Genomic DNA, 20,909 nt, shown 5'->3' with positions numbered 1-20,909 from the left:
GGTCGAGCATCGCACAAGTCAAGCGTGGGGAACACACTGTGAATCAACTGAAGTAGGCTGTTAGGGTGTGGTTGGGGGTGGGGTAGGGGGTTGGGTGGTGGTGGTGATCACTGTGTAAAGTTCTGATTGGGCTTGGAGTCCCTGATGCAGCAAAAAAGAAGTTTGTATGCGTCATCATCCGAGCCGCAGTGAAAGCTATTAGATGGCTTTGGATAAAGAGGGGCAGACCCCTTAGTTTGTTACTGCTGAGATGCAAGCTAGGACTTGATCCACGATGACTCAGGGTGGGGGAGCCTGATGTTGAAAGACCTGAAGCCCCTTAAAAACCCTAGGGTCTTATTAATGATGCATCCCAGAACATGTGAGATGTTTGTTGGAACTAATATTATCCTTGGAGTTAGGGATGGAAATATACATGGAGGGGTTAGAATATTTAAGATACTCCTCATCTTTAAAGACACCCCTGCCAAAGTTTAAATGGCTTTCTTTTGAACAAAGGAGAAACTATTTTTCAGAACAGAAAGAAAATTTCTCTGATTTTTTGGTAAAGTCTTGGAGAATTACTTCTGGCACCTCATTTCACATTGTACCATTCCATTTATAAGTTTGTGTTTTCAGAAAAATATTTTTTTTTTTCAATTTGACAATTCTCTCTTCTGATCAAAGTTTAATTCCTGGTAAATGCTTGCCAACAATGGCTGTTTTTAAAACTTTCTACTAAACACAGCTTCTACTAATAATATTTATTGCTTGTCTTCATTAAATATAATGTCGTTAATAAGATGTCTTTGTGATGTGCACGTTTTAAAACAGCATGAACCATCATTAACAACAGCAGTAACAGTTGTAGTAGTAGTAGTAGTAGTAGTAGTAGTAGTAGTAGTAGTATCTGTGTATGTTTAACTGTGAATGTTTTCTTCGTTAGATCTTTGGCTTTTGTGAGTGAGGCAGGGTCGGGTGATGGAACAGGGGTCTTTTTGCTGTGCCTCAGTTTCTCAGGAATGAAGAAGATGGAATTGGTTTGAGGAGTTTTCTTAATTTCTTCCCATCAGTTTGAAAAACGGTAAAGCCTCAGCCACAATGCAATGTAAAATATGGCTTCCATACACGACGATCAGGTTTAATCTCGATCGATCTTGCATCTACGGAAATCCAGAATTGTAAAGTTGATTTCAGTTAATTTTTGAAAAAGCAAAATGTTTGAACATTCTAAAAACAGAAAAATCTCCATTATCCTATCATCATCATCATTGCTCTTGTTATCTTCTTCCTCCTTCTCCTCTTCGTTATTGTCGTCATAATCTTCAACATCATTGTTCTCATCATCATCATCGTCATCCTCCACCTCCTCATCATCATTATCCTCCTCCACATTATTGTCATCATCATCATCATAAATAATGGCAAAAGTTACCTGTTTCTAAATATTGATTGATTTATGAATTTGTTTCCATGATTAAATTCCTCCTTAATTTTTAAAAAATATTTTGTAAAATTTTTCAGCATTTCCAACAATGTTCCATGCCATCCATCTTGTTTGTTAGTCATTAATCATGATAGACTGAAAAATCAAAGTAAAAAGGCCAGGTGCGAATTTTGAATGAGATTAGAGACCTGTCCAGTTTAAGAATATGAATCAGAGTTATTTATCATGAGAACAATACAAGAATTTAAGACTTCTTCTATGAAGACTAACTTCTTTCTCGCTGATACTAAAAAACTGGTCAATATAGAGCAGGAATACGATATTGTATAGCGTCAAAGACAGCTGGGTATTGCTAACAGGGAATCAGTTCAGGTCACCTACCAGTTGGGGTACATCAAAATAAAGGGGCTCAGGTGATGAAGAATAAAAAAAAAAAGTTGAAATAAGTTGAAAGTCAGTAAATAGTAGATTTAATCCCTTACCTTGTTGCACATTCCCCAATTCTTGGCCCTGAATGCCTTGAGGGGAGCCCACTTTGTTACAAGTGTTTGGCATCTTGGAGGCTTTCAAACAGGCCAGGGGCCATGACTTTGGTCTTGAATGAAAAAGATAAGAATTTCCAAGAACTATTTACAAACCTCAACAATTCATAAATAAAACCTAGCTCAAGATGTTAGGTTTCAAAATTTATGATTTGTCTTAATGATAAGACTTACTCAAATACAGTAAATTATCACATAGTTTAAAGATTTTAACTGAGATTATTCAAGCGATTAGCAGAGAAAGTCTCCCTCTAGTGGTGTTTGAAATCTGAAACAATCAAACAAAAGTGATAACAGTAATAAGATTTATTGAATTATTTTTGGATACTGTTGAGAATGTAGGTTGGGAAGGATTTAGTCTTTGAGGTTTAGTCTGGAATCCAGGGCTAATCTGACAGCAAGTATTGGTCACAGCATAGTACATTTTATATATATATATATATATATATATATATATATATATATATACACATACACGTACATAAATGTATAATGCTGTCTGTCTGTCTGTGTGTTTGGGGTTACTCTAACTCTACCCCCATCGTCCAACTGATTTTAATGATTTTTGGCACATAGGTAGATCACATGTCCTTAAGTTCAAATAAGGCCAGAACTTTTTGAAAACTCGGTAATGCTCAGTTGGCATCGATTTTTGTGAGCTCAATTGAGTGATTGAATGGAAATTCCCATAACAATGTTATTTTTTCCTGCAGCCTTTGCATTTTTTCACGTGTAAAATTTCAACAAAATCAATGGTAATAGTTGGCACAGGGAATGTAGAAGATTTCAATTCAAGGTCAGAGCTGGGCTTAACTTCAACATGGAAAACACAAGCAACACCGGGTCCAACAGCTAGTATATATATCTGTATAATACATACATACACACACACACACACATTGTTCCTGAAAGGTGGACTGTATGATGCCTGTGTGCAAACAGCTATACTACATGGCAGTGAAACAAGGGCTGTGACAACCGAGGACATGCGTAGGCTTGAAAGAAATGAAGCTGGTATGCTTTGCTGGATGAGCAATGTCAGTGTGCATGCATGACAAAGTGTAAGCGTCTTGAGCGTTGTGCATAAGAGGCATCAGATGTGGTGTGCAAGAGCGACACCTGCACTGGTCATGTGATGCATATGGACGAGGACAGCTGTGTAAAAAAAGTGCTGATCTCTAACTGTGGAGGAACCTGTGGTAGAGGTGGACCCAGGAAGACATGGGACGAGGTGGTGAAGCCTGAACCTCAAATGTTGGGTCTCACAGAAGCAATGGCTAGTGACTGAGACCTTTGGCGACATGCTGTGCTTGAGGAGACCCATCAAGCTAAGCGAAATCCTGGTCATGGCTGATGCCAGTGTCACGTAATTGTCACCCATGCTGGTGACATGCAATAAGCATCTTTTGAGCATTGGGCCTCACTGAGGCATCTGGCCCCCATGCTGCTGGCACATAAAAAGCAGCTGTTGACCGTTGGGCCTGATGGAAGCAATGACATGACTGAGACCTTTGGCAATATGCTGTGCTTGAGGAGAAGACCCATCAACCTAAGTGAAATCATTGTTGTGGCTGATACTGGTGTCGCACAACTGGCACCTGTGCCAGAGGCACGTAAAAGCACCCATTGCACTCTTGGAGTGATTGGTATTAGGGAAGGCATCCAGCTGTAGAAAACCATGCCAAATCAGACTGGTGTCTGGTGCTGCTCTCCAGCTTACCAGCCCTTGTCAAACCATCCAACCCATGCCAGCATGAACAACACACACACACATTTAAAGGTTTTTGTGAAAATTACTTGATACAGTCTTATCAAATACTAGCAGTATCGCCTGGCGTTGCTCGCGTTTGTAAGGGAAATAACTATATAAGCATTTTTAGAGAGTTACTTCCCTTATATAATAGCAAAAAATGCATTAAAAATGGGAAAAAACGATGGTAAATTTTTTTTTTAAATCATAGACTCATCAGAAGGGCTCGATATGAATCACGACTATAAGATAGCCGCTTTTGGTTAAACTGCACTGCAAAATGTGGGAGTAGTTAGGAATCTAAATCTTAGGAGACAGACACTCACACAACCTCACTTTTATATATAAAGATAAAAAAGATAGTTTTTAAAAATAATTTTTTAAAGAAAGTTATAAATTCTTTATGAGAACCTCAAAACCTTTTTGGAAAAAGTTTCTTTCTAGTGTGTGTAAACGCTTTCAGTTATCTTTTCAAACACACTTGTTTTTGGATAATGGATGAAAGAGGAAGTTGTTCTTTTTGTAGGAGTGGTAGTACAAACTATTTCTGCTTATCTTCAAAACACGGAGTAGTCAAAGCAGGGGCAACTGAAGAAGGGGAATATTCCTTGTGTTGTATGTCTTGTACTCTGTTTTTTCGTTGTTTGAAAAAGTCCGTTTCCATGTTTTTGTTTTTAAGTTTTTGTTTCTCATTGTGTTCTACATTTTTTTTGTGTCCTGTATGCATGTATATATACATATAGATGTAGGTACGTACATATATGTACATACCTCATATATGTAGGTATGTACATATATGTATGTATATATGCATATGTTTTATTTATTATTTTGTTATTATATATATATATATATATATATATATATATATATATATTCTTTATATGTTTATGTTCTAAGGCTGTGGCCATGCTGGGGTGTATATGTACACACTAATGAAGAAGTGGTGCAAGGTGAATGGGTATACAGTAATGTTGGTGTCAGAAGAATGGTATGAGGCTGACAAATAGTATAAAATAATATAAACCTAGTTTTGTGATATAATAAAACATTAACTGAAGAACACAAATGAGTAATTAAAAAATATTGCTTCAAAGAACTTCTCCAGAATTCAGTTTTTATTCTGAAATATTAAAATTACTCTAATTTTGATAGGAACCATTTTCAAAAGATAAAGTTGATGCCAACATGAAAAATGCTGCTGCAAGTGTTGCAAAACTCTCAGAAGAGACATTGTTTCAAATGCGGAAAGAATCTTTAGAAAGTACAGCAGTGCCATTGTCTGTTGAAAAGAAAAAAGCCTGTATTGCGGGGGGAAGTATAGAAACCAAAGATAAATGTCTTGGAGACAGTGAAGAAATGAAACTTGTTACGACTTTGGAAGAACCTAAATTAAATGAGACACCAAAAGGTATTGAGTCTACCGTGTTGGCAGCACCGTCTCTTCAACTGACTGCAGACATTCAACAGTCCATTCCTCAAGGAAAGTAAGTCAATGAAGCTTATTTTTTATATTTTTAACACACACACGCATAAATCTGAACATATAAATCATAAAAAGTCCCAAATATGAGAGGTGAATATATTTCCACAAGAACACCAACCTTAAAGACACACACATTTCCCACAAACTCATTTCCAGAGAACTCTTTCCGACTTGCAACGTAACCCCCTCTAGTGGCGAGGTTTTGGTATCAAGGGACATAACTCTTAACTCACTCCCTTGCTTGATTCATTTCATCATATTTTTCACAGCAACCACAAACTGGATGCGTCTATTCATCCCAAACAATAGAGAGCAATTGCCATATTTCATTCCATAATGGCCACCTCTGATGAGTGCAGCAGGGTTACATAATCAGACTGTTACTTAACTCCTAATGCAAAGCCATTTGGTGAGATTGGTCATAATAGATATGTGATACTGTAACCATTGATTAATATGTGTGTGTGTATATATATATATATATATATATATATATATATATATATATATATATATATATATATATATATAATTTTATTTTCTCTCCCTGTTTCTTTCTGTGTTCCTTTCTGTTGAAGAGCGTAGGCTCAAACGTAAAAGACTTTCTCACTTCCCAAGCATTAAACTAATACATCTGTTTATTGTTTACACACCAGTCTTCGTCTTTGGTTGTTTTTTTTTTTTGTAAATTCCAACTGTGTGTGTGTATATATATATATATATATATATATATATATATCATCAACTTCATCATCTTCATTTAACGTCCATTTTCCAGGCTGGCATGGGTCAGACAGTTTGACTGGACTGGTAAACTGGAGAGCTGTACCAGGTTCCAGTCTGATTTCGGCTTGGTTTCTACACCTGGATGCCCTTCTTAATGCCAACCACTCTACAGAGTGGATTGGATGCCTTATATGTGTCAGCCACCTTCAACAATAAACCTTTTCGCACACCCTACCCCAAGAAACCAAACTGCATCTCCTCTCCTCTTCCTCACATTTCCTCTTCTTCATGCACTATGCTTATGCTTAGCTCTAGCTCCCTAATCCTGTCCTCACTGCCCTGCTCACTGTATCATTGCTATCCTGTTGTTCCTCACCCCCTCCTTATGCCCAGGTTCATTCCATTCTCCACCCCCACACTCTTTGCATTCATGTGTTGTCTCTACTTCCTACCCATGCACCTTGGCAATACCCTACCATTTATATTCTGGCCCCCATACCTGAGGGTATGCCCTGGCATTTTGCCACCATCTATCTGTCCTTTGCTCTTCTCAACCATCCTGTTAATATTCTGATCCCCATTCCTTGTGAAAATTCCCTGGCTCTTTGCCACCACCTCTCTCCTACTCTCTCTCTTGCACTTTCACTATCTCTCCCTCTCTCCCTCTGACTGAGTAGCCATGTACTTCCTCCACAGCAAAACACCTCTTTCTGTCTCTCTGTCTCACTATAACCTTTCATCATTTGACACAAGATCCCCTACTCCAATGCTCCCTCCCTTCTCACAGGATTCTTGTCTTGCAAGTTACTTGGTGACCCTGTCAGTGCAGGTGCCACTTAAAAAGCATCCAGTCCACACTGTAAAGTGATTAGCATTCGGAAGGGCATCCAGCTGTAAATACCATGCCAAAACTGACCTCACTTGTGTTGGTGCCACATAAAAAGTACTAAGCCCACTCGATGGAGTGGTTGATGTTATGAAGGGCACCCAGCCATAAGTCGTCAGCTTAGAGAAGCTCCCAAGGGCAGCCAGTCTTAAATTCCTCTGTTATGGCCTGGAGGACAACCAAGAAGTGGTTGAGAACCAGTCCTTGGAGAACTCCCACTTATACACTAAATTCATTGCTATACATATTGCCAACCTTACAGACAGCATCCCTGAACATGGCTGTTGCTGCTCTCACTGACCACTCATCCATCTTTAGCTTCTGCATTGCCTACCAGATAAAGGAGTAAGGGACCCCGTCAAAGGTTTTCTCCCTGTAAAACAAAAAAAGAGCCAAATACAAGGGTTTATTTTGACCCTCTCTGTAACTTTCATGACCTGGTCCGATACATGCAGTCTTGCTAAGTAAGAGCCCTAAGAGTGAGAAGCGAGGTAGAAATTGTCCAACGGAATGCAAACTATTCTTGAGAAGACCAATGTTTGTTAGGAAGTTTGCACTGGTTCAGCTGCAAAACTTTTCAATATTGGTCACATGTTAGAATCTATTCAGTTGAACATAATATATTAATATGAAGTAAAAAATAAGACTTCCATTTAGCTTGGTATGTATAAACAAAGTGAAGGAGAAATGGGTCTCATACTATAAGATAAGGATTAAGAAATATCTTTTCATTGGTTGAGATAACAAAAGATTCCCCTAAGTTACACTAATTATCTAAATGAAACCAGTATTAATTATGATTTTAGTCAGGTTCCCACTCTGAATGGATGAGTGCACTAATTATTTTACTGAATATTTCAAAATTAAATAATAATAATAATTTTTCTTTTTTATAAAATTGAACCAGAGCCGATGCTGTGGGTCGTATGTTTGACAGATTTGTTATTTCTGTTGTTTATGTTGCTTAATCATTCGGAATCTTCAGAAGGTGCTATGAAATTCAAAATAATTTCATTTCTTAAACATAGGCGCAGGAGTGGCTTTGTGGTAAGTAGCTTGCTAACCAACCACATGGTTCCAGGTTCAGTCCCACGGCGTGGCATCTTGGGCAAGTGTCTTCTGCTATAGCCCCGGGCCGACCAATGCCTTGTGAGTGGATTTGGTAGACGGAAACTGAAAGAAGCCTGTCGTATATATGTATATATATATAAGTGTGTGTGTCTGTGTTTGTCCCCCTAGCATTGCTTGACAACCGATGCTGGTGTGTTTACGTCCCTGTCACTTAGCGGTTCGGCAAAAGAGACCGATAGAATAAGTACTGGGCTTACAAAGAATAAGTCCCGGGGTCGATTTGCTCGACTAAAGGCGGTGCTCCAGCATGGCCACAGTCAAATGACTGAAACAAGTAAAAGAGTAAAAGAGACTCAGCATTTCATAAATGAAATGCTGACATTCGCTTCAGGTATTGGAGAGTTCAAATACTGTCTTAGATATATTTCTGTGCCAACGATATAATTAGAATAATTATGTTACTTTTGGGGAAAGTTACTCATAATTGAGCAGTGTCTTAACCAGGAGCAATTTGTGTCTGATCCTCTTAACCCCTTACCCGGCAGAAACGAATATATGCGTTTTGACCGAAATCGTTTTTTTCTATCTCTGGCGAGTTAACTCGTCAAAAGATAGACTCGCCAAAATCGACAGCAAACGAGTTCCTTCGTCTATTATAAACTCTTTTTTGACATATACGAGTATATTCGCTCACTTTATACGTCTGGCAGTGACGATTTCAATATTATTGAATTAAAATTCATAATAAATAAGGTTTGAAATATACCTCGAAATCACCATTCAAATCAGTAAAATAAAATAATTAAAAAATATGTCTGAAAAAATACATTTATTTTCAAAATAATTGTTGGGTAAGGGGTTAATGTTATGGTGTCTGGGAATGTTGTAGAAAATGAATACATTGTTATTACTGGGGTCGATCTAATCGACTGGCCCCCTGCCACAAAATTTTGGTCCTTGTGCCTAGAGTAGAAAAGATATCTGGGAATGTTAACCTCATTCAGAATTTATGAAGGGAGAATGAGGGAATAAAGAGGTTGGAATATTTGAAATTTCTTCATCTTTGAAATAGAATTTATCTCGGTGAAATCTTGTTTGAATTGTAGGAAACCCACAGAAACTGTGTTGGAGGATTTTGCTGGTTTTGGTTTTCTGGATAGTTCCGATGTTTTGAAAGACGATGATATGTTGTCTGTGACTTCATTTGAGACAGAAAATAATCTCTCAACAGTGAATTACGAGAAAGATGTCTTGATGAACCTCAACCTAAATGGTAAGGAATTCTTGCTTTCATAATTAATTGAATGGTTATAATGTTATACTTTATCATTATTATTATTATTACTATTATTAATATTATTATTAAGGTGGTGAACTGGCAGAATCGTTAGCATGCTGGATGAAATGCTTGGTGGTATTTCGCTCACCACTATGTTCTGAGGTTAACTTCACCTTTCATCCTTTTGGGGGTCGATAAATTAAGAACCAGTTGAACAATGGGGTCAAGGTAATCGACTCATCCCTGTCCCCCAAAATTGCTGCCCTTGTGGCAAAATTTGAAACTATTATTATTATTATTATTATTATTATCATTATCAAGGTTGTGAGCTGGCATACTCATTAGCATGCTGGGTGAAATGCTTAGTAGTATTTCATCCACCGCTGTGTTCTGAGTTCAAATTCCGCTCAGGTTGAATTTGCCTTTCATCCATTCAGGGTTAATAAATTTAGTACCAGTGAAACACTGGGGTCAGTGTAATCAACTAGTCTCCTCCCCCAAATTTCAGGCCTTGTGCCTTTAGTAGAAAGGATTATTATTATTATTATTATTATTATTATATATTTTGCTGGAAAGTGTCAGCTGTCCACAGCCAGCAGACTAAGGTGACACTTGTTAACTGGTCATGCTTCAAGAACCCTGTGAAGAATTCTTGCACATCCAATCAGTGCTGATTTTTGTAGGTGTCCTACCTTCACACTTGCACCAATCTTTTTCAGCCATGTTGGTAGATGAGTGCTGATACTTCCAAGTGCACCAATCACTATTGGTATCACGTCTACTCTCTTCATTGACCACACTCATCGTATTTCCCACTTTAAACCGTCATAGTTGTTTAGTTTTTCTTCTTCTTTCAAATTGATCCTGTTGTCACTGGGGCTTGCTCTGTCGATTATCATACATGTTCTTTCGAGGCAATGGCCTCACAGAGGCAATGACAAAAGACCAAGATCTCTGGAGATATGCTGTGACTGCAAAGACCCGACAAATAATGTGAGTTCATAGCTGTTTCCTGCACCAGTTTCGCGTAGCCCCAGCCCATCCAAAGTACCTTGGATTGCAGAACGGCCTGCTGTGCTTACCTTGGATCAAAGGGTGACCTGCTGTGCTTGAGGAGACCTATTGAGTCAAGTACATCACCATCAAAATAAATATCAAATGGAAATTGTAGTTGTGATACCTGTGCCGGTGGCACATAAAAAGCTCCATCCGAACGTGGCTGATGCCAGCACCACCTTGACTGGCTTCCGTGCCGGTGGCACGTAAAAAGCACCAACCCATCATGGCCGCTGCCAGCCTCCCCTGGCACCTGTTCCGGTGGCACATAAAAAGCACCCACTACACTCATGGAGTGGTTGGCGTTAGGAAGGGCATCCAGCTGTAGAAACACTGCCAGATCAGACTGGGCCTGGCGCAGCCTTCTGGCTTCCCAGACCCCAGTTGAACCGTCCAACCCATGCTAGCACGGAAAATGGATGTTAAGCGATGATGATGATGATACAGGATTGGCCATGTGGTTGAGAAGCTTGGCTTGCAATCACGTGATTTCAGGTTCAGTCCCAGTGTGTGAGATCTAACACAAGTGTCTTCTGTTAGAGTCTTGAGGGTCAATGAAATCCTTTTGAGTAGATTTAGTACAAGGAAACTAAAAGAAGCCCAATGTTTATATATATATATATCATCATTTAATGTCTATTTTCTATGCTGGCAGGAGCTGGCATGGTAGGAGAGCTGTACCAGGCTCCAATTGTCTGCTTTGGTATGGTTTTTATGGCTGGATGCCCTTCCTAATGCCAACTTCTTTATTTGTGTGTGTGTGTTGTCTAGATGTCATGTGGTTGTTGTAAATGAGCACCACTGTCATGCAAGTGGTGGTGTTTGTTTCCAGTCTTCTGTGAAAAAGTTGTCTGTCCATGGGGAGATATTACCTTCCTATTAAATGGACGAGGGTTGGTGACAGGAAGGGCATCCAGAAAATCTGCCTCAACAAATCCTCTCTGACCCATATGGTCATGGAAAAATGGACATTGATGAGGATGAGTGAAGCAGTGTTTAGAAGAATAGTGAATGAAGTGACTGTGTGAGCAGTGGTAGTGGTTGAGGGAATGATCGACAGAATTGTTTGTAGTATTTAGTTGCATGGCTTTGCATTGTGAGTTCAAACCTGAGGCCAACTTTCTCATTTCTTATTTTAGGGCTGATTAAGCCAGAGAGCTGGCAGAGTCATTAGCACACTGAGCAAAATAATTAGCGACATTTTGTCCGTCTTTACATTGCGAGTTCAAATTCTGCCATGGTCACTTCGCCTGCCATCTGTTTGGAGGTCAGTAAAATAAGTACCAGTTGATTACTGGGATTAATGCAATCGACTTAACCCCCCCCCCCCGAAATTGCTGGCCTTGTGCCAAAATTTGAAACCAGTATTCTAGGTTTGATAAAATAAATCTCATTCCGGTTTTGTGGGATTCATAGAAAGGGTTGCTTGTTTCCTACACAAGTTTGTTTTGTGTCTCTGTTAGACACCCTTGTTATTTAGGACGAAAAGGGTTGGGGAAGGAGGCTGCAGTGACAGAGCAATGATATTTCATTTTGTTATTTTAGTGTTTAGGGTTCAAACCACGGCCAAGTCAACCTTGTTGTTTTTCTTTCTGCAGTTCATCAACATAAGTACCTGTAATGTATTGGGGTTCAGGTAATCAACAATACACCGCATTGTGGTTTTGTGTCAGTGTAAAAGAAGTGATTGCTTCTCTTTGAAGACAATCATCATCATCATCATCATCATCATTTAATGTCCGTTGTCCATGCTGGCATGGGTTGGACAGTTTGACCGGGGCTTGCAAGCTGGAAGGCTGCACCAGACCCCAGTCTGATTTGGCTGAATGTCCTTCCTAACACCAACCACTCCAAGAGTGTAATGGGTACTTTGACGTGCCACTGGCCTAGGTGCCATTTGCATGACACCAGTATCTGCCATGACTGTGGTTTCGCTTGGCTTGATGGGTTTTCTTCTCAAGCTCGACGTAATGCCAAAGGTCTCGGTGAAGCTGAACACTCAATGTCGTGTGCTATTTATCTTTTCTCGTTTTCACAGACCCGACATCTGCTGCCAAACTCCAGCAGTACATCAACGATTGTCGTCAAAGACTGAAAAAGGAAAAAAACCAACGAACTCTGATTGAAAACCAATATCGTGTGCTGCAAGAAGACAACAAGAATATGCAAAAGTATGTAATTAATTTTTGAAATAAATGATTGAAAATACGAATAATTGGTTGAAGGCACTAGAACAGGGGTCAACAGTATGGGGACCAGTTAGTTATCTAAGGGGTCAACAGTATGGGGATCAGTTAGAGTTATCTAAGGGGTCAAAAGTAAAGTCTTATTAATTACATTTTAAAGTATGTAATTAATTTTTGAAATAAATGATTGAAAATACGAATAATTGGTTGAAGGCACTAGAACAGGGGTCAACAGTATGGGGATCAGTTAGGGTTATCTAAGGGGTCAAAAGTAAAGTCTTATTAATTGCATTTTAAAGTATGTAATTAATTTTTGAAATAAATGATTGAAAATACGAATAATTGGTTGAAGGCACTAGAACAGGGGTCAACAGTATGGGGATCAGTTAGGGTTATCTAAGGGGTCAAAAGTAAAGTCTTATTAATTGCATTTTAAAGTATGTAATTAATTTTTGAAATAAATGATTGAAAATACGAATAATTGGTTGAAGGCACTAGAACAGGGGTCAACAGTATGGGGATCAGTTAGGGTTATCTAAGGGGTCAAAAGTAAAGTCTTATTAATTGCATTTTAAAGTATGTAATTAATTTTTGAAATAAATGATTGAAAATACGAATAATTGGTTGAAGGCACTAGAACAGGGGTCAACAGTATGGGGATCAGTTAGGGTTATCTAAGGGGTCAAAAGTAAAGTCTTATTAATTGCATTTTAAAGTATGTAATTAATTTTTGAAATAAATGATTGAAAATACGAATAATTGGTTGAAGGCACTAGAACAGGGGTCAACAGTATGGGGATCAGTTAGGGTTATCTAAGGGGTCAAAAGTAAAGTCTTATTAATTGCATTTTAAAGTATGTAGTTAATTTTTGAAATAAATGATTGAAAATACGAATAATTGGTTGAAGGCACTAGAACAGGGGTCAACAGTATGGGGATCAGTTAGAGTTATCTAAGGGGTCAAAAGTAGTCTTATTACATTTTAAAATTTTATTTTAAAGATTTAAGTGATAGGGTGGAGGTAGGGGTTGATAGGTTATGAGGTGGGGTGGGCAGCGGTCAATGATATAAGATGTTTGCCATCTCCTGATCCAGACAGATGAAAGTACACAACATATCATCATCATCATCATCATCATCATCATCATCATCGTTGTTTAACATTATTTTGGCATAATGACTTCAATTTGATTTCTCATTAATTTTTATAGCTGTATGGTTAAGAAGTTCACTTCCGGTCTTGGTTTGATTCCACTTTATCTCTTGAAGAGGACCAATGCCTTGTCAGTGGAATTTGCTGGTTAAAAATTGTGTGGAAGCCTGCTGTGATTGTGTGTGTGTGTGCGTGCGTGCGTGTGCATGTGCGCGCAATGTGCCTATGCTTCTCATGTAACTTCATTGTTGGGTAATATTTTATTCTCTCCATCTCTCTTGCTTTCTATATATAAATTTGTGTGTGTCTGTAATTAGATTCACTTTTGCCCACAGGCTGAAACAGCTGTAAGAAGTGATTTTTAGGATTTCATTAATTTATAATATGACTTTTAAAATCTGTATTTGTATTATCATCTTATCTATTGATTTATAAGATATATATGTATGCTTTTGATGTTCTCATTTTGTTAAATGAATAAATAATCCAACGTTATAATATCCGTAAGTTGATGAACAAACCAAATTTGTTTCTCCATTTTCTTATTTGTATTATATATATATATATATATATATATATATATATATATATATATATATATCATGCTAGCATGGAAAACGGACGCTAAACAATGATGATGATGATGATATATATATATATATATATGTAATGTGTGTCCATGTTATATTTCAGGAAACTGCAAGTTGTATCTCAAGAGAAAGCTGCTCTGGAACAAAACAAAATTGGTTTAGAGGCAAAGATCAGTGACATGAAGTAAGTTTTCCTTTGTCCATACATCTGCAAATATGTCTTCGGTGGGGTTGTGGGGCATTTTGTGTTTAACTCTTTTGAAATCTGTGGCTGCATCTGGTTCTTATGATGCAAACTCTCTGTTTTGAAGGGATCTAAACCAAAGCCTTCTCCCATCAAAATTCCATGGGAACTTCTGTACCAAATGTCAGCTTAATAATGACAAAGTTAGTTCACTAAATTCTTAATTATTATCAAAGTTAAGTGCAACGAAGGCTGTGGATTCCAAAAGGAATATAATAAAAAGGGAGGCACATGGCTTAGTGGTTAGGATGTTGGACTCATGATTGTCAGATTGTGGTTTCAATTCCTGGACCGGGTGACATATTGTGTTCTTGAGCAAAACTCTTCATTTCACACTGCTCCAGTCCATTCAGCTGGCAAAAACGAGTAATTCTGTGATGGGGAATATATATGCACCACTGAAACCTGGAGACTGGACCATAAGAGCCTGGCATGGCTCAAGAAGGAAACACCATTTTTATTTTATTGTAAGAAAAGGGTCAAAGCTGTTGGTTGTGGCATCAATAAAAAAGCCCTGTTTTTATTTCTTTCTGTGTCTTAAAGTTTAATTGTAAGTTTGGTGAATTTCAGATATAAATTGGCTGAGGAATCTGACAAATGCAAAGACGAAGAGATTTTATTGGGTCAGTGTAAGAAACAGCAAGAGAAAGTGGAACAGCTTTATAGAAAGTAAGTTCGTTGGCTAAGTTTCCTCTTTGATTAATTTAAGGTTAATTATTATTAATTATGGTAGATGTCATTAACCCTTTTGTTACTGTATTTATTTTGAGATGCTCTGTGTTTCTTTCAATTACTTTAAATATAACAAAGAATTTAGTAAAATAACTTATTAAGCTAGTGTTAGGAACATAAATTGTGACTAAAGTTTGGTGGAAGATTTTAAATCAAAACTTATGAAAACAGGACATTTGTACTCAGAGCCAGAGGTGGTTTCAGCCGGGTTGGTAACGAAAGGGTTAATGCTAGAAGTAAACAAGCACCAACATTATTTGATGTTGTGAAAGAGGATTTTTCGCTTAAAACAGCTGAAAATGTTTCATCACATGAGATGTTTCACCGATTTGCTTAATTCCGTCTTCTGTCGACACAGCTTCATAAAAAACATAAGGTGAAGGATGGGAAGAGGACAGCAGCTAAAAAGCAAATGTCTATGTGTAATTAAGGGGTAAGCTCATTAGGTAATTCGTGAGTTATCTCATTAGCATAATTAGGTGATCTCATTAACTTAACATTGCCAGAATAAGTAGTTGTAGAGAGACGAGACATGGTTATTGGGTTAAGAGGTTTGTGACTATAGTAAAAGACATTTTACCAGAAACCACGAAGCTGTGACACAAGTAAAATGAAATTGTATGGAAGCCCATCAGCAGAATCATGTATATGAAGTGGTGGACTTAACCCTTTACTTGGTTTAATATCCCCAATTGGCCAGTGTGTCTTAAACTGAGTCCTAATATCTGTAATGGATTAGAGTGAAGGAGAGAGCTGATAAGTGGTTGGACGGGTTGTAAGCTGTGTGTGTGTGTGTGTGGAGGATAGATTAGTACATGGGGAGATTGAGAGACATCTGGTGGTGGAGAAGGAGGTGATCAACATAAAATGTAGGTGGAGAGGGACAGCATTAAGAAGGATGGATAACACGGAAGATGACTTGAGGTTTGGAGAAAGATAAATAATACCGAGGGAAAGGTGGAGAAGTATGCAGTTCTGTTGAGACTCAGTTGCAGCATCAGAAGACTGAAGTTAGAGAGATGAAGGGTGGTGGGGATTTTTGAGGTGGAAATTGGGTGAGAGGCCCAGGTAAGAATGTGCTTCAGTTTCTTCTCAAGAACTGCATATCATCAGTCGTCTCCTTTATCGTTTCCTCTATGAGTCTCAAGGTTGTGACATCAACCTTCACCACTTCATCCCATTCTTCCTGGTTCTCTCTCTCTCTTCTACAAGTTCCATTCACATTAACCCTTTCGTTACTGCATTTCTGTTGAGATGCTCTGGGTTTCTTTCAATTACTTTTAAATATAACAAAGAGTTTAATAAAATAACTTTGTTATCATTAAGCTAGTATTAGGAACATAAATTGTGACTAAGGTTTGGTGGAAGATTTTAAATCAAAACTGTCATGCTGTGGGACTGAACCTGAAAGCTGGTGATTGGAAAGCAAACTTCTGAACCACCCAGCCATGCCTGTACTTTGGTTTATTCTTTTACTTGTTTCAGTCATTTGACTGTGGTCATGCTGCAGCACTGCCTTCAGCAGTCAAACAAATTGATCCCAGGACTTATTCTTTGCGAGCTTTGTTCTTACTCTATCGGTCTCTTTTGCCAAACTGCTAAGTTTACGGGGATGTAAACACACCAACATCGGTTGTCAAGTGATGTGGGTGGGGGGATAAATACAGACACACAAATACATACACCTATCATCACCATTGTCGTTTAACGCCTGCTTTCCATGCTGGCATGGGTTGGACGGTTTCACTGGAAGGCCGGAAGGCTGCTCCATGTTTCAATCTGATTCAGCAAGGTTTCTACAGCAAGATGCCCTTCCTAATGCCAACCGCTATAGTAATCCCTCAACTATTGCAAGTGTTATGTACCCCACCCCACCCACAATAGGGGAAAAATCTGTTAAGTAGAAAGAGTACTGTATTCTATATTTTTTTAATTCTTTTTATAATCATCATCATCATCGTTTAATGTCCGTTTTCCGTGCTAGCATGGGTTGGACGGTTCGACCGGGGTCTGGGAAACCAGGGGCTGCACCAGGCTCTAGTCTGATCTGGCAGTGTTTCTACAGCTGGATGCCCTTCCTAACGCCAACCACTCCGCGAGTGTAGTGGGTGCTTTTTACGTGCCACCTGCACAGGTGCCAGGGGGTTCTGGCATCGGCCATGATCGGTTGGTGCTTTTAACGTGCCACCAGCACGGAAGCCAGCCAAGGCGGCGCTGGCATCGTTTGGATGGTGCTTTTTATGTGCCACCGGCACAGAAGCCAGTCGAGGCGGCGCTGGCAATGGCCACATTCGGATGGTGCTTTTTATGTGCCACCGGCATATATTTATATTTTTATAAATGCAAAATGACACTATGGAGGAATCGACTTAAATAATGAACTGTGATATGGCAAGGGATTACTGTATATATATATCACGTAAGAAGCACCATCTGATCGTGGCCGTTTGCCAGCCCCGTCTGGCACCTGTGCAGGTGGCACGTAAAAAGCACCCACTACACTCACGGAGTGGTTGGCGTTAGGAAGGGCATCCAGCTGTAGAAACACTGCCAGATCAGACTGGGCCTGGCGCAGCCTGCTGGCTTCCCAGACCCCAGTTGAACCGTCTAACCCATGCTAACATGGAAAACGGACGTTAAACGATGATGATGATATATATATATATATATCATCATCATCATCATATATATATATATATATCTGTAAATGTAATATGTGACAATTATTCAGTAACCATGACAAAACTCCGAGTTTCGGATGCTGAGGTGGAAATCCACGCTGCCATCTCTTCAGTTATCCGGCCATATTATCCATGGCGGCATGGATTTCCACCTCGGCATCCGAAACTCGGAGTTTTGTCATGGCTACTGAATAATTGTCACATATTACATTTACAGATAAATTCCTCTATTTACATAATATCAAGGTCTCTTTCTTTCTTTTGTTGTCTTACCGTTTCTATCAACAATATATATATATGTATATATTTATATATATATATATATATATATGTATACACACACACACACACACACACACACACACACACACACATACATGACAGGCTTCTTTCAGTTTCCGTCTACCAAATCCACTCACAAGGCTATAGTAGAAGACACTTGCTCAAGGTGCCTCGCAATGGGACTGAACCCAGAACCATGTGGTTGGGAAGCAAGCTTCTTACCACACAGCCACTCCTGTTTATTTTATTTTTTTTTTTAATAAGTTTTTAATAATTTTAATTTCAGAGAGTGTGAAGATAAGCAGGAGGTTGACCATTGCTTGTATCAAACTCAGCTGGAACTAAAATGGACGAAAAATTCATTGCAACGTGTAAGTTTGGCATTAAATCATTGTCTGCTGAGACACCTTCTTGGAAGGGTTTAAGAGATACCTGAAGCTCTTAAGGAAGAGCGAAATATTGAAAGACAATATTGGTGATGTGCGGTGGCACTAGTGTTGGTTTCGAATTTTGGCACAAGGCCAGCAATTTCATGGGGGCGGGGTAAGTTGATGGCATTTCCCCCCCCCCCATCCATTACTCAAAACCCTAATCCTAATTATTTATTTATTGCGCACAGAGGGCTAAACATAGAGGCAACAAACAAGGACAGACAAAAGGATTAAATCAATTACATCGACCCCAGTGCGCAACTGGTACTTATCTAATCAACCCAGATAGGATGAAAGGCAAAGTCAGCTTCGGAATAATAATAATAATAATAATAATAATAATAATAATATAATAATAATAATATAATAATAATAATAGTAATAATAATAATAATGGTTTCAAATTTTGGCACAAGGCCAGCAATTTCGGGTGAGGGACTAAGTCGATTACATTGAACCTCCCCACCCCAGTGATTAACTGGTACTTATTTTATTGACCCCGAAAGGATGAAAGGTGAAGTCGTCCTCAGTAGAATTTGAACTCAGAACACAAAGACAGACAAATTTGCTGCTAAGTATTTCGCCAAGGCTGCTAACGATCCTGCCTTAATAATAATAATAATTTCTGCTATAGGCGCAAGGCCTGGAATTTTGGGGAGGCGGCCAGTCGATTACATCAACCCCAGTACACAACTGGTACTTTATTTATTGACCTCGTAAAGGTGAAAGGCAAAGTTGACCTTGGTAGAATTTGAACTCAGAACATAGTGACAAGCGAAATACATTTAAGCATTTCATCCGGTGTGCTAACGAGTCTACCTGCTTGCCACCTTAATAATAATAATAATAATAATAATAATAATAGCCCTGATGCTGTACCAGGCAGTGGCTCTCATGGCTTCTGATCTTAACTGATTGGAAGTGTTATCATGTACATTGTTTTGTCTTGGTATAAAAGATGGGATACAGCAAATATTCTGCTCAATACCACAGATTTGCTTGTCAGTTGTTTGACCTTAACCAGTTGAGCATGTCCCTTAGTGGCTAACGATATGTGCATCTCTGATCACGAGCAGAAGTAGTGGGGGAGCATCATAGCCATGTGTTGAGAGGGATTCTTTGGGGTTTGAATAATTCACCTCTGGAAACATGGGTGGTTCTTTCAACATCCTTAAACAACCCTTATTCAGGGACCTTTTGAGCGGGATGGGCTACTCAACCTGAAGAAAATTCTAACTGGGCCCCACCTGCAAGGTCATGTGCTGTTTATCTTGATATGAGATCACCATGTCGTGCACATATGGTTGTGATGCATGTGCCTGGTGTACCCTTATCAGACGGGTAGTCATGATGGGTATACTGGGCTTTGTATATTTTACCCCAGTGTCACTTTGTTGGCATGCACTGCTCTCTCACTCAATAATAATAATGATAAAAACAGTTGGCAGAGATGGTAAAGAGCTGTACTTGATCTTGTTTATAGTTTACCATGTTCCATTTCTTGGTTTATACAGTGGCAAGATGAAGCTGACCCCAGTTTCTGGGGGTTACTTGTGGATAAGCTTATTCTGACAAGTGTGAACTGTGGGCATGGGGGAGGGTCACCTCTTCCTCCTCCTCAACTAAAAACTGGGGCCAGGGAATTGTTCATTTCTCTCTCTCTCTCTTTTTTTTTTATTACTTAATGTCCTTCCCAGGAACATTAGTTATGGGGACATAAACACACCAACAATGGTTATCAGATACCACTTTGGTTCCAGAAATGACCACCACATGTTTAGTTATACAGCATGACCACCATGTGACACTATGAACACCATGTGGTTAGTAATTGACCAGTCTGATGTCACAGCCTTTATATCTGATCTGTTACAAAGTGAAATTATTGTCGGACTGTGGTCCTGTTTCTTCATCTACAGTGACCCCACCACTGTCACAACCAACAAGGTTGCTGTGTTTTGTGGAGCGTTGTATCTCTGCTCCATATTTACTGTTTGCTTAGAGGAGCTCCGACCGTCTATGTGTGTTGGAGTCTGACCATTGTTATCAACTTAATATTCTCCACTGTGTGGAGGCGCAATGGCCCAGTGGTTAGGGCAGCGGACTCGCGGTCGTAGGATCGCGGTTTCGATTCCCAGACCGGGCGTTGTGAGTGTTTATTGAGCGAAAACACCTAAAGCTCCATGAGGCTCCGGCAGGGGATGGTGGTGATCCCTGCTGTACTCTTTCACCACAACTTTCTCTCACTCTTTCTTCCTGTTTCTGTTGTACCTTGTATTTCAAAGGGCCGGCCTTGTCACTCTCTGTGTCACGCTGAATATTCCCGAGAACTACGTTAAGGGTACATGTGTCTGTGGAGTGCTCAGCCACTTACACGTTAATTTCACG

General features: G+C 39.1%; 1 protein-coding gene across 7 annotated transcripts in view; it reads left to right on the top strand.

The window, feature by feature from the left end:
* Positions 1-20,909, top strand: part of LOC115215218 (ankyrin repeat domain-containing protein 26-like) — a 138,229-nt gene that overhangs the window by 63,332 nt on the left and 53,988 nt on the right. For all 7 annotated transcript variants that reach the window (XM_036509151.1, XM_036509166.1, XM_029784474.2 and 4 more), the window contains 6 exons: positions 4,874-5,205; positions 8,994-9,160; positions 12,261-12,393; positions 14,255-14,335; positions 14,966-15,064; positions 18,377-18,461. In XM_036509151.1, coding sequence (XP_036365044.1) covers positions 4,874-5,205; positions 8,994-9,160; positions 12,261-12,393; positions 14,255-14,335; positions 14,966-15,064; positions 18,377-18,461 — 897 coding nt within the window. The remainder of the gene's footprint in view (positions 1-4,873; positions 5,206-8,993; positions 9,161-12,260; positions 12,394-14,254; positions 14,336-14,965; positions 15,065-18,376; positions 18,462-20,909) is intronic.

The sequence above is a fragment of the Octopus sinensis genome, linkage group LG1 (genome assembly GCF_006345805.1).
Source record: "Octopus sinensis linkage group LG1, ASM634580v1, whole genome shotgun sequence".
In the NCBI taxonomy this organism is placed as follows: Eukaryota; Metazoa; Mollusca; class Cephalopoda; order Octopoda; family Octopodidae; genus Octopus; species Octopus sinensis.
The sequence above is the reverse complement of the archived record's forward strand: the minus strand, read 5'-3'. Positions and strand labels throughout refer to the sequence as shown.